The sequence below is a fragment of the Fukomys damarensis genome, unplaced genomic scaffold (assembly GCF_012274545.1).
Source record: "Fukomys damarensis isolate Sample0158 unplaced genomic scaffold, DMR_v1.0_HiC HiC_scaffold_8, whole genome shotgun sequence".
Classification (NCBI taxonomy): domain Eukaryota; kingdom Metazoa; phylum Chordata; class Mammalia; order Rodentia; family Bathyergidae; genus Fukomys; species Fukomys damarensis.
In genome coordinates, this window is record NW_022900920.1 from 21,788,442 (window position 1) to 21,816,390 (window position 27,949).

Consider the following 27,949-nt stretch of genomic DNA (forward strand, 5'->3'; position numbering starts at 1 on the left):
TTTTTTTTTTCCTTTGGAAGAAAACACTCTCCTATATTTGCTTTTAAATCTTTCTATTGACATGGTTTATAGTTCTTTTGTAAGTTACAAAACAATATAAGTGGTATATCACAAGCATCCTTTAATAATTTGCTTATTTTGATCAATTATCTGAGGGTTTTTTTTTACCATTTGAACCATATTTAAGTGCAAATTTACATTAACTTCCATGGGGTCAAATCCCAAAAAACTCATTATAAACTGAACTATAATTCAAAAATGCAATAAACACTACTATAAAGCAATACTGTGTACTGTAGAGTATGGGTGTCCAACATTTTGGCTTGCCTGGGCTGCAGTGAGTGATGAGAAACTGTCTTAGACCACATACAAAATATGTAAGGTAGTCAATGTACTGATGTATGTAAGTAACTAAATATCTTTTTTAATATTTTTATTATAACAAAAAAGAGGGCAACAATTTGACCCAGCCATCCCTCTGTTGGGTATCTTTCCAAAAGAATTTAAAAAATCATACCACAGTGATATATGCACACCCATGTTGATAGTGGCACAGTTTGTAATAGCTAAAACCATGGAAACAACCCATTTGCCCATCAGTTGGAAACTGGATAAAGATGTGGTTTTTCTATAAAATGGAATACTACTCAGCCATAAGGAATCAGAAAGTAGATTCATTCATAGGTAAATGGGAACATTTTGAAGATATACTCCTAAGTGAAATAAATAAGTCACACACATATGCAAATACCAAATAGTTTCTCTGGTGTGAAAAACTAAAATAGTACTCAAGATCCTAATGGGACAATTAGCAATGTGAAATAGGAAGAAAAGGACCAAAGGTGTAGGGACAGTGAGAAGGATAGGGAAAGGGGAATAAGGGAAAAGGGAAAAAATATGAGAAAATGTAAAATGGAATTAAAGTGTTTGAATGTGGGGAGGGGAAGTGGGGGTGAAGGGAGGGCAGGGACAAGGGGGAAAAATGAGAACCAAGACCTGGCATGTAAAGGTACAAGATCCCAGTAATGAATGTAACTCTACTTACTCTACATCTAGAATGTACCAATAAACTCAATTTAAAATTTTAAAAAAAGAGGGCAACATAAACCCAAAACTAGTGTGATAGTTGATCTTATTTTTGGACAACTAATGAATTAATGTCTAGTTCAATGAAAGTGGTTGCCTAAGTTTACTAAAAAGAAAGTGTACGTGTCTTCTTAATAACAATAAAGGCCTATCTTCACAGGCATACACATATTGTGTGTAGGTTAAAATACTACTGTAAATAATCACTGCATTTTACTAATGAAGATTTTGAGTTTCAACTAGACTGTGTGTAGTGGTGAAGGAAGCAGAACTAGCACTGCTGTGCCCTCTCCTACACAGTATTCCCACCTTCCTACACAGCCCACACTGAAGCAGTGCAATTAAATCATGAAAAAAATATCATTATAAATCATATAATGATGATAGAAATTTTCTTATGGGGCCACATTGCTGGCCATCCATGGCCACATATGGCCCACAGGTCCCAGGTCAGGCATGCCTGCAGAGTACTGGTTATTTTGCTCAAGAATGAACAGAGCACTGGTTATTTACTCTCATGATCACATGGTTTACTGAGGGCTACAGCTCACTGACACTGCCTGGCACATTGCTAACCCAGGAAAATATCAAAATTCAAAGTATGATTTCTATATACAGAATGTGTATTACTTTGAAATCCAAAAAACTAAGTTGAAACATCACAGGTTAGGGACTATGCACACTTCAATGACATTGAGTACATTCACATTATTGTGCAACCTCACCATCATCCATATCCAGAACTTTCTTTTCTCTGGTCTGTTCACCAATAACTCTCCACTCTTCCCTTCCCCCAGCTCCTCCTGGGGCCATCATTCTATATTCTGTCTCTATGAATTTGACTGCTCTTAAAACCTTTTATGAGTGGAGTCATATACCATTTGTCCTTTTATGACTGGTATATTTTCCTAAGCATTCATCCTTAGCCTTCCTTTTTTGAGACAGTATCTCACTATGTAGTTGAGACTAACCTGGAACTCACTATGTAGCTGGTCTTGAACTCACAGCGATCCTCCGGCCTCAGCCCCCTGAGCGCTGGGATTACAGGCTTGCACCACCACGCCGGGCTACCCTTCCTTTTTTATATCAAACTGTTAATGTTTTCTTTTGCATTCATCTGTTGATAGACACTTGGTTGCTTCTATGTTATGCTATTCTGAATAACACTTCTGTGACCATGGGTATGTATACAAATATCAGTTTGTGCCCCTACTTTCAATTCATTTGAGAATATACCAAGAAACAAAATTGCCGGTAAGCCTATGTTTTATAGTTTTAAGAACTGTCGGTCTGTTTTCCACCGTGAATGTACCATTTCATAGTACCGCCAGCAGCACACAAGGGTTCTATTTCTCCAGAATTTTGCCAACTATTGTCATTTTGGTTGTTTATAACAGCCACCCAAAGAGTGTGTGGTATCTCTGTGATTTTCATTTCTATTTCTTTAATAATTAGTGCTTGAAATACCTTAACATGTGCTTATTAGGCATGTGTAGTCTTAAGAGAAATGTCAATTCAACAACTTATTTAGATTTATAATATATGTGGTACTGTATGTTCATTTTAACTAGTTACAGTATTCTATTTTATGACTATATCAAATATTGCTTCACTAAACTATTAAAGGTCATTTATTCTTTTTTAGATATTTCCTACAATATGAATAATGTTGATATATTCTCTAATACAAATCTTGTGCACATTTTGAGTTTCTCTAATTGATAACTCAGAGGACAGTTACTAGGTTTAAAAAAACTTCAATTTCATTAAATTTTGCCAATTTGTCCTCCAAATTCATTAAAAGTTTGTGTTTCAGAATAAACATGTTTATCCAACATTTAAGCTCTATCAGACCTTTTAATTTAATTTTTACTAACCTGATGTACTAATCTGATTATATTCCAATACCTACCTGTTCAGTATGTGATGCAGGCCTGAGAAATAAATATACTAAGATAAAGAATTAAGAGAGAGAAATAGGGTGCCAGGACAACCAATGCAGGTGCAACAAACAAAGGTACTGCCCAGTCTCAGGCACTGACATTTATTGGCAATCAACTGGGGTAAAGGCAAGCTATCTACAATTTCTATTGAAACTAATGTAAACAAGGCACATGAAGGATAAGACAAAGCATTCTCAAATTTGGAACAGAATAGACAAAATATATAGTTTTAATGGGAACACTGTCCTTCTAGTCAGGAGGTTTTAGTTGTGGGAATGGAATTTGGGTGCGAATTACCCTGACCTTGGCAGTAGGCATAGGCCAGACTCACTTCTCAAAACAAGCCAATTGTGTGGTTAACTCTTCACAGGCTGCTTTGGGCATAATCAATATCAGGGTCCCATGCACTGACGAATAGATTTATTGTGTGTTTTTCCCAGTTACTGGTGAGATCAACTAGCTTTTCACATTTGTAGTGTTTTGGGCCGGGGATTTAGCTCAATAGTCTGTCATTTGCCTCACAAGGACTGGAGTTGGATCCTGGTACAAAAAAAAAAACAAATTTATAGTTTGTTTTTTTTTTAACTCCGGTGAAATCATTGTTCAAATTCTTTTGCTTATTTTCCTATTTGCTATTTGTCTTTTAATATTTTAAAAGATCCTATGATAAATATTCTATATATAAATTATTTACTGGCTATATGATATGCAGTAATCATATGTTCTCCCACACTATATATTAATTTTTAGCTTACTTTATGGATTTTTGTCTCACAGAAAGTTTATATATTGTCAAATTTATCATTTTCCCTGTGATTTTTGCCATTTATTTTGTATCTCAAGATTTTAAATATGATCTCTAATTTTGCTCTAAAGGTTTATAGTTTTGCTTCTAGTACTTTGGTCTTCAATCCATCTGGACCTTAGTTTTTTTATTGTTGTTTATGTTTTCTTTTTTAATATAGGCAAAGCATTTATTGGTGCGTATTAAGCATGCATAAGGATAATGCTCATCATAGGGAACTTGCACCTGTACGCGGTATCCTGCCCCTTTTTTTCTCATTCCTCCCCTGCTCTCATATCCCCTCCCCTCCCTATGTACCAAAGCTTTCTTTCCACTTTTTCCTTCTATTTTCACTGCTTTTCTTTTTGCCTTATTTTTGTATATGTTATAGGAACTACATTTTCCCCACATACCGTATATGCAAGATACTTCCAACTATATTGCCAAATACCAATTTTCCCTGAAATTTTTTCAACATTTATATCTGACCCACTACTTTGCACATCATTTAGTTTTTATACCACTGTGGTTTGTTCTTATTTCTCTTGTTTTTAACTAAAGATATACATGCTCAAAGTTAAAAGTCAAAACAATCTCACAAGGCTCGTCTCTGAAAAGATCCCTCATTTTGTACCATCCCAAAGCTTATTCCAGAATCAGAGAAAAGCACTTTTTTTTTTTGAGGGGGTGTGGGGTGAGGCCACCTGAGATCGAACTTGGGTCCTTGCACTTGCAAGGCACAGGCAGAACCACTGAGCCAGAGGAAACAGCTGGTTCATGTATATAGGGTTCCTTCTTGTGTGATAAATACATTTCTGAACTAGAAACAGTGAGTATGCAACAATGTGAATATACCATATGCTGGTGAAGTATTTGCTTTAAAGTGGTTGGCTTTTGTGTTATAAAATTTCACCTCAGTTAAAAAAGAGAAACTACTTGAAATAAACCCATTAATGAAATGCTTGTCCAAGACTGTGAAACAGTGGGATTTAGCAGAACACATCATTGGTCTACTCAGCAAATCACACAGCTAACATAAATGAGCAAGGCTAAAAACTCAAACAATATTTCTTCATTTTAGTGAGTTTCTTCATGTTTGTTTGAACATTTACACTAACCATGCTAAATCCCAGGGAGTTCGTCACCTTCTAAATCCTCTACAAGTCATATTTGTTCCGTAATATTATGTACTAAAAAAACAGGACCAGGATAAAAGATGAATTAACATAAGTGGTCTAAAAAAACTGAAATTCATCAATTTTTCTTAAATAAGAATGGGAGGAAATATATAAAATTTAGGCTAATGGATTTAGATAAGATGCAGGAAAAAGAATCATTTCTGCTTAAGTAATTCAACTTAGATGTAACAAAGAGCCAAAGATGGAGAAAAAATAACCAAGATACATCATGTAAAGATACGAGATTTCAATGATGACTGTAACTCTACTGTGCACCTAAAAAGAAAAAATGAGTCAATGAAACAATTATATTATAGATAGGAAGGAAGCTGAATAAGATTGAAGTCCAGCCCTAGGAAGTACAATAGAATGTGATACGGATTAAGAGATATATATAGTGCTATGAAAGCCCAAAAGGGAAAAGCACCTGGTTACTTCTAACAGCTAAAAAAATTCTTAAATTACTATCATAACATGTTATTAACTGAAGAATTAATAAAATATTACAGTCTTTTTAGATGGGTAATTTTTCCAATATAAGTGGTTACATCCTTTAACCTAATGAAAATAATGTGTTAACTGTGTATCAGTTTTATATAATATTTAATTTTCAAAACAACTCTGAAGAGTAAATGTTCTCATTACCTTGTTATAGACAAAGGAAACAACACTGTGAAAGGTGAACTTTCTCAAAGTCAAAACCCAGCAAATTCTTCAAAACTAGCTGATCTTAACTACTATACTGCACTGGCTCACCACACTATCAAGAAAGTTTTTTATATAAACATTAACTTCATAAAAATAAAAATAGTAAAAATGGTTGAAAAAAGTTTACCGGTCCCCTGCAGAAAAAAAAAACATAATGCAATAATATATATTTATACATGACAGTAACTAATGTAGACAAAAAATAAGACACAAATCTACTTGTAGAAGTTCTTTGCCTTTTAACATTTGTAATAATAAGAAATGAATAAAATTATTATGTCTAAAAACATTACCCTCAATTACACTAAAAGTCTAAAAAGAATCATATATAATAGGGCAGACACTGGTGCTATTCAACAGATATTTCAATACTCTTCCTTCAGGCACAGGCACATCATTAAAGCCTCATACTGCCTAGATGCTAAATGTCCCAGTGAAATGCAAACTAATGTGGCACCTATATTTCTGGATGAAACCATTTATCAAGAAAAGGTACTGGGCCGGGGATTTAGCTCAGCGGTTCGGTGGCCTGCCTTGCAAGCGCAAGGACCCAAGTTCAATCCCCGGTACCAAAAAAAAAAAGAAACAAACAAACAAAAGGTACAGTGGCAGCCTATGTTCTGTCCCCCTGACTAGCTAAGTGATATGAATCAGCAAATCTATTCTTCCAACCAATTCTAAATATGTATCATAAGTGGGATACAAATTATTTGGTAAATAAATCATCCAAACTTCTGAAGGTTGAATATGTGTGTTGGACACAGATATGTGATGCTCAGATCACCATTAAAGGAAGGAGTAGTTACCTGTGTTGCCCAGAGTTTCTGTCAGTAAACAGTCATTAGCTGCAAGCTACTTCAGGAACTCACAGCAGTAGAGGCACAAGTCACTTAGTTACACCCTTAGTTACACCCAAGAATGATTCACATATAATCACTAATCAATATGGGTGTACAAAAGCCTGGCCACTTGAGTCCAACATGGGGCAATTCTGATAAACATTTTCACTTCCAGAGATCCTTGTGTTGATTAAGGTTATCAGTCCATCACCACAACTCAACTTTTCCAAGTTCAATTTTGCTTCCTCCCTCACCTCTTTCAAAGGTATTGATTTAAAGAGTACTACCAGTGGATGTAATGAATACTAAACTCCATCTCAAAGTCTGCTTCCCTCAGAACTCAAACTATCAAGGTACCAGGAGTGGTGTGAAAAGAAAAAAATATCATAAGAAGATGGAATTCTGGATCAAGATTACAGATCACCAGGCTGGCAAAGAAATACCTGATGGTAAGAAATCAGTGATGGCTGGTAGAACACAGATAACCCTTGACAAGATACCCATCATTCAGTTGCTAAAATTAAACCAATGACAAATGAGAATGTAGGCCAATGAAGATGAATACTTTAGCAGGTCTGAAGTATCAGATGTTTGGAAAGTTTGAGGGAAATAGTACCCATTAGGGCACCAAAATTGTAAATCTACTGCTTAGTCCCACTGTGCTCTAGAAAAAGACAGTGACAAGGTAAGCAAGAGAGGTCTCTTTGGTATCACATAAACAGATTACCAAGTGTGCCAATTACAGTAAGCCTTACAATTTCAATGTCAAAGCCCTGAAGGAAAAGCGTAGGACACTGACACATGGAATGGGAACATCTGAACTGATGCCCATAAAAATCTCAAATTCTAAATGCCACATTTACTTGAATCATCATCTGTAGCCACGGAAGTGGTTTACCATGCCATCATAAAAGATAGGCCTTAGACTTTGCTAGAATACTATGTGGAGGCTTCTCTCCAGCAAAACCTATTCCCCAGCTCTGAGTCTGCTCACATCTTCCCTTCTGGCCACTGAATCTAGAGAATAGGTTAGGTACCAACGTGAGTTAACCAGGTATATGTTAAGACTGCTAAGAAAAGAAAGAGACTATATCTTGAGGGAGCAAAAGACCTACACAGCATATAACTGGGGGAGCTGGAGGAGTAAATGACACGTCAGATCCAGGGGGAGCTTGATAAAGCCATTGTTATTGTTGAATTAGAGAGTTTATTGACTTGAAAGCACTTTCCCAAGATATAGGATTTATCCCTTTAACAAGGATGTCAAGAGATGTTTAAACTTGCTGTTAGGATAACTCCTAGAAATAGCAAAAAACAAGGCCCATGCTAAGTGAGGTTAAAATGCCAGAACTTCCATAGCAAACAGTAACATCAGGGCTTAAAAAAATCTAGCCGGGTGGGCATTCTAGAGTAGATATACAGTATATGTAATGCCAGAAAAAACAAAGTCACTGATCCTACTGAGAAGCCAAGGGTATGCCATTTACCACAGCCATGAAACATGTTATGGTGGAAGAGAAACCAGCTAGCTTTATTATGAATTTAACAGCTCTCCTTTATAGGCCAAAGTTTATGGTAGGAGAAACTGTAACAAAACTGATCTCAGGGAAGGAGATAGTAAATGGGAAAGTAAAGGCCAACTGCTGACAGTTATCCATCAGAATCCAACCCAACGAGAGGGAACTCCTGTAAGACCAAAGTATTAGTCAAGGGAACTGACAGAATTATAGAGAGGTTTAACAAACCACAGTATCCTTAGAAGTAATAGGCAGCCAACAAGGGTATGGCCTGACTTATATTACCAGAAGAAACCAAGAATATATACTCACAATACTGATAGCAGATGCTATAATAAATAATCCCATGTGTTTTTCCATTTTGGTCTTAAGCTATTACTTAAATCTTAAGCTTATAAATATAAAGTTCCTGAGCAAAAAGAAAGAACCCTACAATACTTGGCAAGTGTATATAGCATTATTTGTCCAAGTTCCTCCTCAAAGTCATCCATAATAATTTTATTGGGGGCCGGGGATTTAGTTCAGTGGTTCTGCTGCCTGCCTTGCAAGTGTAAGGGCCCAAGTTCGATCCCCAGTACCAAAAAAAAAAACAAAACAACAACAACAACAAAAACCAAAAAATAATTTTAGTGGGTAACTGTAGCCTAGAGAAAAGGCCCATGTGAACACTTCAAGTACTAGAACACAGGGTATGAATGGGCAATGATATCTGGAGGTATGAAGTGTCATCATTGTCTCTCTATAAAGTAAGGACATATGGAAATGAGAAAATAAATAGCATCCTGGACAAGGTCCAGCTCAAAATGAGTCCATTGTGTCACAAACCCACCCAGTGACCATACACAACTCTTACTACATATGGCCTGGCCAATGTTTATCATGGTGGAAATATCTGACACTGTTATGTTGGGATAATATAATAAATTTTAAAACAGTATTACATTTCAGAGAGAGTGGGTAACAGGAACTAGCATCCTAAAGAATTCAGGAAAATAGATTGATCAGTCTCCCAGTTAAATGATCAGTCTGGCCCTAAAAACTAAACAAAGTCTGCGACAACAATAGCCTACATCCAAGAAGTAGCTCAAAGTGCAGGCATCGCAGAACATATGTTTTGTTAAAACATATTACCATAGATAGCTATTCAAATGGCAAATGTGCTCTTTGCTAATGCTATCAGGAAAACAAATCAAAAAAGTTTGCATACATATGAAGAAGAAAATAGTATACTTCACTCATTGCCTCTGAATCATAACATGATATAGAATACATTTCATTCAATTAGATATCTTACAAAACATTACCTGTTTCAATACATTAATGACATCACAGTAAATGTACCAGATGAGCAAGAATAATTATTGTAACAAAGATTTTCCTTAACACATATATGCTTCAAAGGGTAGAAGATAAAACCTACAAAGATTCAGAGGCATTCCATGTTGGTAAAATATATAGCAGTGCCATGGTCATGAACATTCTGAGCCATATCTGAATTTAAAAACCAATCATTGTATCTTGCAGCTCTTGTTTCAAAGAAAGAATCAAATCATACAAAAGCCCTCCTTGTCATCTGCCTAACATTTTTTTTTACAAGGTTTTGCTATGCTACCTAGACTACACTCAGACTCCTGGACTCACATGATCGTCCCCTTCAGTCTCCCAAGTGCTAGGACTACAGGAACACCAAGCTTCTCTTTGGGTTCTGAAGACAGCATATTCTACTCTTAGGAATACTGTTTCAGCCTATTCACTAGAAGACAGAAAAGTCTCTGAGCTTGGACTGGATGCCAAGGGAGACAAATAGCTCTGCTGAAAGTCCAGTCTACATTGAAAGCAGCCCTGCAGCTAGGATGATATGAGCTGTTCATTCTAGCTATTGATGATGTCATTATTGGAAAAACTTGCATGTAAATTTATGGCAATCCCCAGTGAAAGAATCACGATGCAAACTACATTACACACGTCGAAGGCAATGTCATCTGCAAAAGAAATGTATATACTTCTATTATTTCCATGCTGTTGAGTTCTGGTAGATACAATGTCTGGCTATGGGTTATCAAGTGAACATGAGTTCAGAGCTTTCTATCACGAGTTGGCTCTGTTATCTACAGGAACATTAGAAGGAAGTAGTACCCAAGATGAAGCATGAGTAAGAACACAGCGAACAAGCAATCTGCATAAGCAGATAGTTCAGATACTTTTTCATCTAACAGTTTTATCAGCTCATCTTACTGCTATGGCAACATGGAGAATCTTCTAAGAAAAGGAAAATGTCAATATGTCACCTTATTTGGGGGTATAAATCAAATCCTTTAAAGATCAATATTGAGTTAATATAACTGGCTTACATGTAGTATAGTCCCCTTCTTACATTATACAGACACTTTTTTTTGTTTGTTTATTTTGTTTTATTTTTGGTTTTTTTGTACCAGGAATTGAATTCAGGACCTTGTGCTTACAAGGTAGAAGAGGCACCACTGAGCTAACTCCCTAGCCCAGACTCACAGTATTAATCTGTCAAATAGCAATCTAATCTTGTATTTCTTGCCAAGAAGAAAACATACTTCTGTAACTCTCAAGTCATTATTACTTCATAATCAGTTCAAGGCCAAACAAATTAAAGCAAAGAATAATTATTGTCATGAGAATTAAAAGAAATATCATTCCGTATGAACAGAAAAGTCCCAGAGCAATAAGGCCAAAGTAAAACATATTTTCTGGAGCACAAAATTTTTAAACTTGCAGCTACAAGATCAACTTTAAGGTCAAGAGATTAGAGTTACAATCCTAACTCAAATTTCAGCAAACAAAACTGTGCCTTCAGAACAATTTACTCCTGAGGATCCACACAATTAAGAAATTCAGATATTTCAAACAAGCTACAATTCAGGTATTTTCAAAGAAGCTGAAATTTAGATATATGAATAAGCTAAAATTAAGATATTACATTTGTATAATAAATTGTGCATAAAATAATGCAAATAGACAATGCACATTGGTTGGATAATTTTTCTATAATTTTTTCTGTTTTTCCATGAAAATATACATCTATAATATGTTAAGGACACACCTTAAAAATTCTGTTAGTACTCCATTTGAAATGTCAGTTCCTGAGTTAGTCTTAACAGCTCAGGGGATACAATAAAAACAACACACAGACTGTACGCACAAGGGTCAAAACAAGATGGATATAAAGAAAATCTACTAGCCATTTCAGTACTTTTGTGATAGAAAATTAATTTTCTGAATGCCAAAAAAAATTTTCTAACTATTCATTAAAATAATAGTGCTTCATTAGCATTTTAACTCCTCCCCCAGATTATAATTTCTTTAGTATCCTAAATGTGCATAACGTCCCTAGGTTATTTTACTCGTATACACAGTTGTTTCTCAGCATTCTGTTCCTTGACCTCCAAATACTGTATTGTCTCATTTTCTTACTGTCTGTGAGGCAAAGTGGGCATCATTATTGGTCTCCTAATCGCAACTGAAATGATTTGTAGTATTTTAAAACACAATGATATTTTCTGTTGGCTTCAGTAAGTAGTCTTTTTTTCTTTCTTTTAGTACATATTATGCAGAACAGTGGATTTTGTTTGGCATATCTGTCAATAAACAGTCATAATAAATTACATTTATAGATCTCTTAGTAATGAATCATAACTTAATTCTTAAGATAAATCCTACTTGGACTTAGTTTACTATAATTTAGAAATGCTGGATTCTAATATAGCAATTTTTTAACTCAAAACAAATCATAATGCTGGAACACTTGCTAAGAAAGACAGAAATGCATTGTTCATTTGTTATATCTTTCTTTTTGGTTTTCTTTCTTTTTTTGCTGGTCTTTTATGTATTTATGTTTTTATTATTTTCTTTCAGGTTTAATACTTTATTAGTAGTATACATTTGTTCTACATAATGATTACATTCCTTGTGGGGAGTTGGTATGTGTACATAACACATCTTAATTCTTTTTTTTAACCCTTTCCCCTCTCCCTCTCCCCTCCTTCAATCTCTTGGCCCCTGAACCATTTGCAAAAAGTTTTTCTCTTTATTTCTTATTACCTATCTTTTATTTTGTTCTTTATTTATATTTTGGGTTTCTCAAATAAGAGAAATGTGATTTTTAGGCTTGTGTATCGGATTTACTTCACTTAACATTATTGTCTCAAGGAACATTCGTTTTCTTACAAATGATTCATTTGTCCTTCTTTATGAAACAACAGTAATCCATAGTGTATAAATACTAGATTTTTTCATCCATTTGTCTATCGATGGACATATAGACTGCTTTGAAATTTAGCTATTGTGAATTATGCTGTTATAAACATGTATCACTGTATATGATGTCTTTAACTCATTTAGGCAGATGCCTCTGAAGGGAAATGACCAGACTGAATGGAATTTCTAATGCAAGTTTTTAAATGAATCTCCATACTGATTTCCATAGTGGTTGAACTAGTTTACATTCCCATTAATACAGAGGGATTTCTCCCCATGCCCCAGACTCACCAGCATTTGTTATTTTTTGATTCCTTTATGATAGCCATTCTTTTTGCGGTAAGATGGACTCTCAGTGTTAATTTTCATTTCTCTAATGGCAGGAGATGTATGATTTTTCATGTACTTAATGGTTTCTTTGTGTTTCTTCTTCTGTAAAGTGTCTATTCATTTGATTTGCACATTTTTTGACTGAGTCTTTTATTGGTGGGAGGGTCTGCTTTCATTCAGCTCTGCATATATTTTAGATATTCGTCCTCTAAGGAAAAGTAGGGAAAAAAATTTTCCCATTCTGTAAGTTGTCTTCATCCTTTGCTATGCAAAAACTTTTTAATTTAATATGATTCTACTTATTGATTCTTGGTGTCATTTCTTGTGCAACTGGGTTGTGTTCAAAAAGTCCTTATGTATGTCTGTGTCTACTTTTGCCTATTGTATTTTCCAGTAGCTTGTTTCCATTTTAACACTTAGATCTTTAGTCCATTTTAGTTTAGTTTAGTACATGTTGAGAGACAAGTATCTAGGTTCAATCTGCTACGTGTGCTGAGCTAGTTTCACCAGCACCATTTGTTAAAGTGGCTATGTTTCCTCCAGTGTAAGTTTTTGGTGTTAGCTAAATGGGCTAGGAGTTGTTTTTGCATCCTAGATTCTCCTCCATTGATCCACATGTCCGTTATTGGATTTTTTGTTTTTCATATTGGGGAGGTTGGGGGAAATACCATGCTGCTTTTATCACTGTAGCTTTGTTGTGTAATTTAAAGTCCAGGGTTGTGATACCTCCTGCTGTGTTCATGTTAGCCAAGATTACTTTGCTATTCTAGGTCTCTTCTGGTTCCATAAGAATTTTAGAATTGTTTTTCTACTTCTATAAGGAATGCTATTAGTATTTTGATTGGGATTGCACTAAATTTATATATTAGTTTTGGAAGTATGGCTATTTTGACTATATTGGTTTTATCTATCCAGGAACAGGCACTATCTTTCCATTTTCTGATGTTCTCTTTGATCTCCTTTTTCAGAGTTCTACAGTATTCCATGTTGAGGTCCTTTACTTCCTTAGGATAATTCCTAAGTAATTTTTCTCGATGGTATTCTGGAAAGTATTGTTTCTTTCATTTCATTCTCAGTGAGTTTATTATTAGCATACAGGAGTGATATTGATTTTTGTGTGTTGACTTTGTATCCTACAACACTACAAAATTTGGTTATCAATTTTAAGAGTCTTTCAGTGAATGTTTGGGTCTTCTGTGTAAAAGATCATGTCATCTGCAAATAATGATAATTTGACATCTTTCTTTCCTATAGCTACCCCTTTTATTTCTTCCTCTTGTCAGATTGCTCTGTTTCTAAAATTATATTGAACTGGAGTGGTAAGAGAAGACATCCTATCTTGCTCCTGATTTTAGAAGGAAAAGCCTTCAGCTTTTTTTCATTTAATATTATGGTGGCCATTGGTTTGTCATAAATGGCATTTGTCAGATTGCGATAAAGTCCTTTTATACCTATTTAGAGTTTTTCTCACAAATGAATGTTGCATTTTACAAAGGGCCTTTTCTGTACCAATTAAGATGGTCATGACATTTTTGTCCTTGCTTCTGTTTTTGTGATGTATTTATTGATTTGCATATGTTGAACCATCCCTGCATCCTTAGGATAAATCCTACTTGGTCATCCTGTATGATCTCTGGATAATCTCTCGCATTCTGTTTGCCAGTATCATGTGGGGGATTTTTATGACTATGTTCATTGAAGAGATTGGACTGGAATTCTTTTTTGGTTAGGTCCTTTTCTGGTTTTGGAATCAGGGTAACACTAGCTTCTAGAAATGACTTTGGGAGTACTCCTTCCATTTAAATTTAACTAAAGAGTTTAAGGAGTAACAGTGCTTCAAAACCATCTTCCCTAAAGTTCTTGTAGAGTTTGGCAGAAAAACCATTGAGACCTAGGCTTTTCTTTGTTGGTAAGTTGTTTTTTTTTGTAATGACTTCTTTCATTTTATTGCCTGTTACTAGATTATTTAGGATTTTTATATCTTCTTGGTTTAGTTTTGGTAATTCATATCTATCTAGGAATCTATTCATTTCTTTTGAAGTCTCCAATTTATTACAGGACCAGTTTGCAAAGTAGTCATTAATAACTTTCTAGATTTCAGAAAAGTTCATCATTTCTAAATGCATTGATTTGGGTCTTCTCACCCTCTACCCCATCCTCTTGGTAAGACTGGCTACGAGTTTATCTATTTTCTTTACTTTTTCAAAGAACCAGATCTTCAATTCATTGATTCTATTTTCTCTCTGTATAATAAGTTTTGCTCTGATCTGCATAATTTCCTTCCTAGTACTTGGTTTGGCTATGAATTGTTCTAGTTTTACAGGACCTTGAGGCACATTGTTAGGTTATTTATTTGGACTCACTCTGATTTTCTGATGTAGGTGATTTTATTTGTAGCTATAAACATCCCTCTGAGAACTGTTTCCATTGTGTCCCATGGGTTCTGATATGTTTTACTGCCATTGTTTGATTCTAGGAACTCTCTAATTTGTTCCTTGATTCCTTTTGTGACCCACTGATTATTTAAGAAGGTACTGTTTTATTTCTGGGTGTTTGCAATATTGCTGTAGGTTTTTTGCCACCAGTTACTATTTGTGTTGCACTATAATCTGAAAATATTCATAGGATAATTTCTATTACTTGAATTTACTTAAGCATGCTGTATCTAGCATATGGCTTACTTTGGAGAAAGTCTCATGGGTTGTGGAGAAATATGTATTCTGTTGTTGTTGAGAACACTGAAGATTTCTAGTCTAAATTTTACTGTTGCAGAATAGTTTAAAAGATATTAATGAGCCACTTTCCAAACCATCCTATTCATCTTTCAAAATCATCATCTAAAAAAAACCAGTTGTCAACAGTATAAGAATAGCATGTTGGGTGGTTTTCAAAAAACAGACTTCATGTTCTTCACCTCCTTCTTATAGCAGCATCATCCCATGATGAGGCTATGCACTTACTTGGGACACATGGTGAGCACTAAAATCCTTCTCAGTGAGATCAAGTCATGGCCAGCTACACAATCACTTACAAATAAGAGGAAGAAATCCACCTCAGTACTAGCAAGAAAGCTTCAAGGTCTGAACCACCACATCCATTCCTGAGAATAGGACCCATGAAGACTTTGGAGACATACCAGGTAATGTTGAAGATTCACCCATTCCTTTTGGAATTATTTTTAATAAAAATCTGCAGGATGGAGCAAAACTGTATCTTCCACCTCATCACTTTTCCTTGTTTTTAGCCTCTAAAGGCTCATCTATCAACACATTAAAACAATTGGCTCAAAACCAGATCCAAAAAGAAAGAAAGAAAATCAAGAGTGTTCTATGACATTGTTTTGGCATGTGGCTTCCATATAAAAGTTGTCAAACTGCAAATTCAAAAGAATGAGTTGAAATCACAGCCCAGGCATTCTTCGTGTAATTCACATGAATGTTTTTCCACAGAGACTTGCCATTCAACTTGCCAAAGAAGAAATGATCCTCAATTGCTAACCTGAGTATATACTATTTTTTTGTTGTTGTGGTTTCAACATATTCTGAAAAGTATATGATCCATCCACCTGGATCACCCATAAATCTGTACAATCCATTTGCAAAAATCCAGAAGAAAACTCCTCAGGTCAGGCAATTCTAATCAAAATGGGACTTTGGTGGGGGTACCAGAGATTGAACGTGGACCCTTGCACTTGCAAGGAAGGTGGCAGAACAACTGAGCCAAATCCTCGACCCAAAACAGGACTTTTAGTTATTCTTCCTACAATAAATATACCTCCTTTCTTAGGGGTCTCTGTGTAAACATCACAGTTTATAGTCAGACAGGTCCACTGGTAATCCTATAGCGCTGATCACATTGGAAGCATCAGCAACCCAAGTAATGGAGAATTTGGCACAGTGTGAAATGATGTTCTCTAGGGTCTTCAAAATTCATGTAGTACTCAAATACACCAGTCTGATTAGCAAAATTCAAAGCATGACTAAAAAATTGGACAATCACTGAAATTATTCTTATAGGCACATGGGAAAGGCTAGGATTTGGAAGGCAGTGGGTATGGGAGTGTGGGTAAATAGCTTGTCTTCTTATAGTTTCAGTGTGAAGGTGCTGCTGCTATGAAGGCACTTAGAGCGTTCAGTTGATCAAAAAGAACTCTCTCAGATGGCTTTCCAAGTTTGGTATACCACTTGCTATGCTGGTATTTTGGTAGAAGAACTCTTAAGAAAAAATAGCTAATTGTTTTGACATATTGTAAAAGGGATGAAATGGCCAAATATACAAAGAATGCATTGACTCATAGTTTCAACAATGGTAGTGAGGTCATCTATGCTCAGTCAGAGGTATGCAGCTTTCTCCATTCTTGAAATTGCAAACTGTCTTCAGGTAATACCAACCTAGCCAAGTAAAGTGAGTTGTATGAGCTGATATTCAGATAGGAGATTCTACTACCTAGTGCCCACTCCATGACTCCTGGGCAGTCATCAATCCACACTGCCGATAAGGTAACTCTTTGTAGTGGCTAGCTACCAAATTCCAAGCAGTTGTGGAAGTCATATTACCACTCACATAATTCTGATTTAATATGTTCCCAACAACCTGCACTCAAGTCACTACTAAAAGTGCTAAACACTTCGGAAGACCAAAGTTTCTTCTCAGTGAGCTTTGCATACAAGTCACAGCGTAATGAGCCCCTATGCCATCTACCACCTTTAAGAACTCCAAATTATGCACCACATAAGGTCAAATAGGTTCCCATAGATTACCACTCACTATGATTTTCACTCACTGGAGACCTTGACAGTCCAGCTACTTCCTTAATATATTTATAAAATATATCAAATATCCTTTCATTCCAAATCCCAATATAATCAACACCTAAATCATATAATACTTAGCAACCAAAATCTAGTTCACAATATGGTAGGCAGTCAGCAGAATATTTACATAAAGCTAACTGAAACCTTTTCCCAGCCAAACAGGGAATGACCATAGTATCCCGATAAGTGTAATTTCAAGGTTCCTCCTCTTAGCTTCCTTCACTGACCTCCACTCCAAATCTTTGGAAATAATTCTCATCTAGTACACAGTGCATGTGGGAAGGTGCAGTGCCATCTGTTCTTTGTCACCATCTATTTCAGTGTTTAGAATATGGAAAACTACACCAAAGTTTAGCTTAAAATAAGCTAACAATGGAGTTCTGGGTAATTTTCTTGAAGTCAGAAGGTTATGACTTGTAGCTAGATGCCCTACTCCTATGGGGTACATAGAAGAGGCTTTTCAGAGCTGGCTGGATCTAGGGTGTGTGACAATGGGATAAAGGGTGTGTGTTGCTAAATTAAGTCCACTGACTGGAATTAGCATAGTTCTGGGGGGTGGGTGAATATACTCACTAAGCCCTACCCCAGATGTAGGTGGCACCACCTAAATGGCTTGTAGCCTAGATGGAATTTAAAGGCATAGAGAGAAGGTAGCTTCACTGCTGCTTGCTGTTGCTGCCTCTTGCCTGCTCTGCTATGTACTGTTTCCCCTCTGTGATGCCCCTCTGTGAGACCAACCTCCCTTGGTTCCTGCTGACTATGAACTGAAGCCTCTGTCACTGTGGCCAAAATAAACCTTTCCTCCTTTAACTTGTTGGTATGGGGTATTTTGTCTCAGTAACAAGAAAAGTAATTAAGACACTATCACATAGTTTCTGGACCTTTGGATAGGCAATAAATTAATCTAACTCTCTTTCCAAGTTCCTCCTAAACATGCAATCCTCTTTACCTGCCCCATAGCCAGCATGCTCTGGCCAATGGCCAAAGGAGCCAGGGGAGCCAGTCTCCACCAGAGGAGCTGCTGCTCTTGGATTTTCTACCATAAGATCACTACTCTCTAAACATTTTGTGGGGAAAATGGGCAATAAAATTTATAATAAAATTGTAAATATATTTTAAAATATATTTTAGTGGAGTTTTTTGGGTATTCAATGTAGAACATCATATCGTCAGCAAATCATGATAGTTTAACTTCTTCCTTTCCTATCTTTATTGCTTTAATTTCTTTCTCTTGTCTAATTGCTATGGCTAATGTTTCTAGAACTATATCGAAGAGGAGTGGTGATAGTGGGCATCCTTGTCTTGTTCCAGAGTGATATATGCACACCCATGTTTATAGCAGCACAGTTTGTAATAGCTAAAACTTGGAAACAGCCCATATTCCCATCAGTTGGAAACTGGATAAAGAACACGTGGTTTTTCTATAAAATGGAATATTACTCAGCCATAAATAATGAGAAATTAGATTCATTCATAGGAAAATGGATACATACTGAGGATATACTCCTAAGTGAAATAAATAAGTCACACATGTGTAAATACCAAATAGTTTCTCTAGTGTGAAGAAACTATAATAGTACATAAGATCCTAATGAGATGACTGACATTGTGAAATGGAAAGAAAAGGGCAAAATGTGTAGGGAAAGTGGGAAGGTTAGGGGAAAGGTAATATGAGAAAGAAAAAGTAGGAGAAAATGAAAAAATGGAAATAAAATGTTTGTAAATGGGGAGGAGAAGGGGGGGTGAAGGGAGCGCAGGGGTATGGGGGAAAATGAGAACCAAGACCTGTCATGTAAAGACACAAGATCCCAATGAGGAATGTAACTGTACTGTATACCTAAAATGTACCAATAAACTCAATGAAGGAAAAAAATTTTTTAAATAAAATATATTTTAAGTGTCTTACTCTAAGTGTCTATTTTTGAACATCTTATTAATAGTAGTAAATACTATATGTTCTCTTCCCAACTAAAAGGTGATTGAGATTTTTTTCATATTAGATCAGGAAAAATCAACATAATAGTGTAATGGTAGAAACAAATGACTTTGAATTTAGACTTGACTTCAAATTCTATCCATCTTACACCCCTTATACCTTTGGGTTTAACTAGAACAAATCAGAGTCTTCCTCTATAAATTGAATATAATAATACATATTATACAGATGTTACAAGTATCAAGTATAAAGCATGTGTAAAGTCAAGCACTATAGGAAATATTGGACAAAAGTGAGGTCTCCCTTCTTGCAAATTGAAAGGTCACTTTTCCTTTAACTTATTAGCTAATTAAAAGAAGGAGGAAGAGGGTAGGGAAGAATTGCTCCTTCTTCTATTTACTCTTACAGGAAAAGAAGAACACCTCAAACAAAAGATACATCTCAAAACATCAACAGTTAGCTATTTCACAGAAAACAAAATGCGAATGATTTTAAGGGTTTTCCTGACCTATAAAGAAATGAAGTATTTTTTTTCAGGTGATTGAGCAGGTGGTGATGCTTTCATTAAAAAAGAGCTTTAAGAATTAATGAAGGTTACAGAGGAATAGAAGAGAAATAAATTAATAAAATAACTTCCAGAATATAAAAATAATTATAAACATGAGGGGCAAGCGAGTTCGAATTTTCACATCTTTTTTGGAATGTCTCAGAAATTAGATGATTTAATTTCAATGTGATTTTCTATGAAATTAGGTCTTAGAAAACTGCATCCATTATAGACATATATATACATATCATTCCATAGGGCTGTACAAAATTGTGTATGCTACGCTTCATAACTCTTACTTGAGTACAATTAACTACAATTCCACCATACTATAAAATGGTTACTATACATTAACAAATAAAATGATATGGGTTCAGCCAGGTGTGTGGTGGCACATGCCTGTGATACCAGTACTCGGGAGGCTGAGGCAGGAGGATCGCTGTGAGTTCAAGACCAGCCTGGGCTACATAGTTGAGTTCCAGGTCAGTCTCAACTACATAGTGAGACCCTGTCTCATAAAACAAAAAGAACAAACAAAAAAAAATATGGGTTCTTCAAATATGGAATTATTGTTCAGTGTTTAAATATTGTGTTTTTAAATATTAACCTACCAAGAAATTAATGTTGTAAGTAAAACTGTAAGTTCATGGAATTTTTTAAAACTCTATTATTAATTCAATCTGATTTGAAGATTCAGCTGTCCTGCTTCTTGCAAGATATATTTTTTCATCCAAATCCTACTCCCTTCCAATTTTTGAAATAATCTAATGCAGGAAATTACATTTTCATGTTTCTATCATCTCCTATTATCATTTTGAAGGCAAATATTATTAATAAGTTGTTTTTCATCTTCTTTCACAATTTTATCTGAATTTTGATTAGAAGACTGTCATTACAAAAAATATCTTTTTATCTTGAAAAAGCCACCAAGGTAGCTATATGAAAGCACAATAATATCACAAACAATAACAAAAACAATAGTTTCCAGATTCTAAAATTTCAATTTAAACTAGATTTACAAACTGGAATACTAAATAATGTCTCTTGCAATATGTTATATTTGATCCAGACTCACCTGACAATTTTTACTCTATTATCAGCTGTACTTTAGTCACTTTCTAAAAATATAGATAGCTAGTGCTTAATCTCAAAGAATCTGATTATATAGGTCTGTTATTTTTCTCCTAACCATTTTCATAGGGGATGCCAGGATAAACCTATTTGAAAATCACCAGTATTCACCATCTATCATGCATAATATGACAAATGTGAAAGTAAAGTTATAGTTCTAAAGATTAATGATATTCACTATTTTAAAGTTGCTCTGGCAGAAAGGTAATCAGCAAAGTATTCAAATACATTCTAGTTAATATGCCAAAAAGTTTTACTGTACTATACTAAAGAAAAAAAATTAGCAACAAGAAAATTTTTTTCACAGAAAATCTAATTTCTAGCTTGTTCATTATGCCATGCTTACATTTATTTCCATAAAACATACTCTATAGGAAACTACTTTGGAAGATATTTTCTGATGTGTGAAAAATAAGATGAAAATGTTCCTTGCATGAAAATAGTCCAACATTTGATGCTGCTAACACAAGACGACAAATACAGGTTATATGGGGAAAGTGCTGACAAACTACATACACACAATCAAGTGAAATAAAACACTTTTGTTCTATGTTGAATTATTAAGATTGATTTCATGTTTTAATTGTCAGTGTTAGCACAAGACAAAAAATCCTGTTAAAATATGAAACTTTAAAATATACTTTTCTAGTTCCTCCAGTCTAAAAATTTTGTTTGAAAAAGTGAAATTAAAAGATATTTAATTCTCTCTATCTATAATATAGAGAAATAAATACTACGAAATATAAACTATTGGTGAATGTATGTAGCATTAAGAATACACATTAATGGCAAACCTTTTAGAGCTTTCAATAATAACAAACAACCCACTGTGCCACACATGCCATAGATTTACCACCACTGACTAGACCCAATTAATCAGTGGTATGTTCAAGTAGAAAGATTGCCACAAGTTGTAGAAGTTACAAAAACTAGATTTGTCACTTACTACATGCATGATTTTGAACAAGTTCTTATTATTCTTGTCTGCTTAATCTTCTTAAAATGAGGATAATACCATCTTGTCACAGGTTAGAGAGGTTTCAGATTTTGTATATAAGTCCTTTAGCATACTGCCTACCATTTAGAAGGGATTTAATAAAGAGTAGTAAGATTAAGATTTTGGGCTATGATTTGAAAGTATTTCCCATTTTAAGATAAAATTAAATGTGTTACAGTTTCTTCAGGTTAAAAGTAGCAATAATATTGATAATTTAATATCTTCATTTCTTTATTTTTCTGAAGCAAAACAATCTAATTTTTTCACCTCACTAAGCTTTTCTGACACAAACCTAAAAAATAATCTTAAACAATATGAAATAAATAAACATAAATTCCCAACTTTAGCTATTCCCAACAAATAGCTCAGTCTTAAATTGTTCATCACAGCATCAACTAAGTTTTATCAATAATACGAAACAAAGAGAAACAATATATTTGCTACAATGTTCTAGTGGAAAGCTACACAATATTTCAACAAATATATCACTTAAATATTCAGAAATAACCAGGAGTATAGATAGCATCACTAAAACAAAATGGATAATATAAATGTTCTGTATTTCTGATTCTCTACAAAAAGAATTAGTTGTTTCCTTTCTGAGGTACATTCCGGATTTCTATTTTGTCTCATAATCTTATTTTTTAGCAATACTCTCTCTATACCCCTTCCTCTAGTTCTATCAGATTCCTATATTTGGTAAGTATAATGTAATATAAATGTAACTTTTTTATTGCTCCTAAATCTAAAATATTTGCATTCCTACTTATAATTTTCATGGCCTGAAAGTACTTTCTATCTATTCATTATCAAAACTAATATAGTCACAAACACAATAGTGTGATATAGGGCTCACAAAGGGACACAATATACCAAAAGGCTTTAAAATGGACATTTAATATGACACTGTCTCCACCACTAACTCATTACAGCACTTCTGTTTCTTGGCTCTGTACTACTACTATGCTGAGATTAGAGAGAACATCATTCATAATCTATCACTAAATTTATTTCTAAAATGACATACGTACATGCTGCAATGAATATATTTAAGAATCTTCATATGGAAAACTTCGGATATTTCCTATTTTATACATTCCTAACAGATACATACCTATGTCATATGCCAGGAAATCGGCAGAAAAACATTTTGCACCGTTACTCAAGGAAGTGTCATTATGGGTATTTCCTCCAAAAATAAGCATAGCTCCATTGATAAGAACAGCTGAATGAAGGTATCTGGCAAACCCACTTTCTTTCAAAATAGTCCTACAGAATAAAATTTAAAAATGTATTACAAAGGATAAAGAGATCTCCCTGATTTTATATATTATATAAAGGATTGAATTTGCATATAGAATATTCCCTGGAGTTGTGAGGGAAAACATGGCTTTTCTTTAACCCTTAAAAATGACCACTAAGCTTTAATTTTTAAAAAGGAATATTTGAAGAGTCTCAGTATCTCAAAATGCTTTGAGGAAACATAAATATCAAACAGAATCATTAATAACATAATAATTTAAATTTTAAATTCTTTTTTTCATTATGAAGGTAGAAAACAAGTTTTCTTCATACTAGAGGACCAAAATATCATCATTTTGAAGTACCAAAGGTGTAAAGTTAAATATAATAAACTTATACTAAATTGTATTTGGTTAAAACTATAAAATTAATATGGACCCTTTCATAAACTTATTAACTTTTATGTGAGTATAATATGCACAGATGTGCAGATAACATAAACCTAAAATTCAATATTTTTATATAATAAACACAACTAAGTAACCAGAGCCTAAATCAAAAGCAAAGCATTACTACTATCCTGATTCAAATAACATGGGTTTGTTCTACTGTTTTATACTTTACATGAATGGAATCATATAACTGTACTCATTTGTGTGTAGGTCCTTTTGCTCAAGACTATTTTTAGACACATCCATATTTTGTGTATAATTAAAAATTACAATTATAATGTATTTTAGAAACAGTAAAATTAATATAAATGTTCTTTGAAGTATAGCTGAGAGGAAGTTCTATAAATACATATTCACAACTATAATCACTCTGAATGAATATGTATATTCATGATAGTATGAATCAATGTTTCTTAACTATGCTGAGTAAGACCTTAGACATGGAATGTAAACATTCTATGTTTAGTGTGTATACTATAGCTATATATGTAGCAATACTAATTCTTTAATGCTTAAATAATATGAGGCTGATTTCTAGGATGAAAGAATAAAGACTTCCACAAACATTCTCACCAGGGCAATAACTATGGTTAGTAAGAAATATTAGACAAGCAGACAGATAGACAGGTACACACACACACACACACACACACACCTAATTAAAAGTCTCAGAAAATTTTACTAATCACAACAGTAAATGAGGAAATTCTTAAGAATATCAAATAAGGTTGGTAAGAATATAAATAATATATTGGCTTTGAAACCAATAATCCCTTAGTTACTCTCATCCTCCCTCTACCCCCCCCACACACAGGACTAGTTCAGAAAAACAGAGCTTCTACCATAGGTGGTTAAAGCCAAGAACACAAAGTACACAAACATTCTTCATCACTCAACTCCCACTCCAGTCCAATGATACCTCACTATTAGGCTACCAGCATTTCTCATGCCCCACCTTCCCCTCTTCCCAAAATGGTATAGCAACCCTATTTCAGGAATGAAGTAATGTTTATTCATCCTACCTCTCTCATAAGAAAGAGTTCTAGCCCAGAAAACACAAACTTAAAAGACCAAGTCCCTGGTCATAGCAGTGGCATCTCCCTAAACAATGGCACAAAGGTTTTCCCCAGTAGAAGAGGCACGCTAAAAAACAGAACTCCAAAACTCTCCCAAAAGAACTTACTTCACTTTAAAAAAAAAAAAAAACAGATTAGGAAATTACAAGCCAAAATCACTCAAAAAAAAGCAACAGAGGAGAAACAAGGGTTAGTGTCATAAGGGTAATAAACTAAACCACAGACAGGCTATGAGTTTACCAGAGAGAACCAGAGGAAAAGCTAATAAAAATTCTTCTGGGGGTCCAAATAAACCCATAGACTGGACTCAAAGACAACTTCTACAAAGGAGCTCAAGCTGAATTCAATTGTTAAACTGTGTAGCAATCTATGCCCAATAGCACTCTTGAAAACACTAGAACAAGCAGTCGGCAATTAGTGGAAGCTAAAAGTTGAGTGTGCAAACAACACAGGCAGACAGCATAACAGAGAACTCAGAGTAAAAGAGAGTCCTGCTAAAACTATCACGCCAGGACTAGTTGTGTATATGCCCAAGCTGTAACCTCTGAGGAACTTTAGAAAGTATATATATATATATATGGATGGAGGAGGAAACAGGCTTCATTGAGAGTCCAGCCAACTTTCTAAATAACAAGCAGTACTAGACAGTGATAATGACTCAGGATGCAGAATTACTACAATTTATTAATAAAACAGTTTTCAGAAAAAAACATGTCATGTAAAGCAATAGAAAGTAAGTGACACATATACATATGAAAGAAATAGACAACACAAATTGCCTATGAGAGGATACAAATGGCAGATGTACTGAAACAAATTTCAAAGCAGTTATTTTAAATATGTTCAAAGATTTCAAGGAAACCCTTATTTGAAAGAAGTAAAGAAAAATCTGACAATGTCTTATCAAATATAAAATATCAACAAAGCAAAAGCCAGGGATTTGGCTCAGTGGTTCCACCACCTGCTTTGCATGTACAAGGGCCCAAGCTTGATCCCCAGTACCAAAAAAGAAAAAAGTATGGGAAAAATAAAGGAAATTTTAGCACCATCATATACAATAGTTGAAAGTAAAATTTTTAATAGAGAAAGCTCAATGGTAGATGTGAGCAAGCAGAAAAAATAATCAGTGAGCTTGAAGATAGATCAATTAAGATAATACAATCTCAAGAACAGAGAAAAAAATTAACAAAATTTGTGAAAAATGTGGAATACCAACTACATATACCATCCTACATGAATTGGGAATAGCAAAAAAGAGAAGAGAAAGATGAAAAATTTTTTAATAAAAATTAATAAATACTGGTGAAATTGTTCAAAAGAGAAACTCAAATATAATCTAAGAGGGAATATAAATTAGTATAATCATTAAACAGAATAGTATGAAAGTTCTTCATAAAACTAAAAAAAGATCTACCATATTCTCTAGCTATTCCATTTGTTTGTATAGAAAGAAAATGAACAAAAGAGATACCTACATCCCTATGTTTACTGCAACACTATTCACAATAGCTAAAATACATAAGCAACCTTGTTGACCATCAATGGATGAACAGATAAAGAAAATGTTTTATATATATATTATATATATATATATAATAAAAGTAGTATTAATCCACAAAAAAAAATTCTGTCATTTGCAGTAAAATATATAAAAGTGAAGAACAATGCATTAAATAACCCACAACCAGAAAGACAAGTATCACTAAAAAAAACATTAAAAATAATAAATAAGTTTGCAGAACAAAAGAGTAACATACAAAAATCATTAGCTATATGAGCTACACACTAGCAATAAAAACTCCTGGGACAAAACAGAGTAAAACAATCCCTTTTAAAATAGCATAAAAATAATATAATACTCATGAATACATTCAAGAAAGGAATTGTAAAACTTACAGCCTAAAGTTAGAAAACACTGAAAAAAGAAAAGAAAGCCTAAATAAATGAAAGGACTTGTCATATTCATAGATTGGAAAATTTAAGTTGTTAAGATAGCCATATGCTCCAAATTGATGTATAAACTCAACTCATTCCCTATCAAAATCTGACCAGGCTTTTTATTCTCTTTCAAAACTAAAAAAATGATCTCAACATTCATAGAATTTTGGAGCACCAGTGGTCCAGAACAGCCTGGCTGCAGGCAGATCCCAGCCATGGATCCAACCCAGCCCCAGAGGGTCCAGCAAGCTCACCCAGCCTAGGCCCACCCAGCATAGAGCTGCAGAAGCACAAAAGCTTCAGTCAGGGGCCAGCGCCATAGCCTCAACAAGTGTGTGCAGATCCAAGGGAGTAGCAGTGGGTTCCAGACCAGCACAACTGCAGGCACATCCCAGTCAGGGATCTTCCCTGACCCCTTAGACTGCGGCAAAACTGCACAGCCAAGGCCCAACCAGGAACAACCTGCACAGGTGCACAAGCTTCAATCAGAGACGTGCACCATAGCATCAGTGGTTTAAACCCAGGAATTAGTGAACTGGTGAGCAGCAGAAAAAAGGTCTCTTGGTGGCTTGGTGAGAATTGAAGACCACTGGGTGAGCTAAAAGTTGTCTCAATAAAGGCTCAGCAGGCTGCATCTTTTGAAATGAGAAGACACAGTAACAAGTCTCAAAATCAGGCTTCTAGATTACCTAAGGCAACCCAAAAGGGAAATGAGATGGAACAATCTGATATTTAATGACCTGGACTCCCTGAAAAGGCAACAAAAGAGAATCTGAAAAAAATGAAGTGACAAATAATTTCTCAGATAACAGCAGAGATTGTGCCCATAGTACAAGACATGATTAATAAATCTAGAGCAGACAGATTAAAAAAACTAGAGGAGCTAAGAAATATGATGGAATCCCAACACAGGAAACAAACTGAATCTATAAAACAGACGCAAACACTTCCAGGAGATTAAAAACTCCAGTGAAATTTTATGCAGCAAAATGAGCCTATGCGAGAACAGAATTTCAGATATAGAAGACAGTATTGCAATTAGTGACCAGGAAAAGAAAAATCTCTTCAAAACAGTAAGGGACCAAAATAAATCAATCCAGAAGTTTCTAGATGATTAAAAGGAGAATAACATAAGACTGATTGGAGTCAGTAAAGAAACAGGAGAGAGTGCAGATGACCAAAAAAAAAAAAAAAAAAAAAAAAT

At 34.6% G+C, this 27,949-nt stretch overlaps 1 protein-coding gene across 1 annotated transcript in view; it reads right to left on the reverse strand.

Annotated features, from left to right (window-relative positions):
• The window catches only part of Atrnl1 (attractin like 1), a 656,020-nt gene that overhangs the window by 527,510 nt on the left and 100,561 nt on the right, over nucleotides 1-27,949 (reverse strand). The window contains exon 10 of the mRNA XM_033761235.1: nucleotides 23,152-23,306. Coding sequence (XP_033617126.1) covers nucleotides 23,152-23,306 — 155 coding nt within the window. The remainder of the gene's footprint in view (nucleotides 1-23,151; nucleotides 23,307-27,949) is intronic.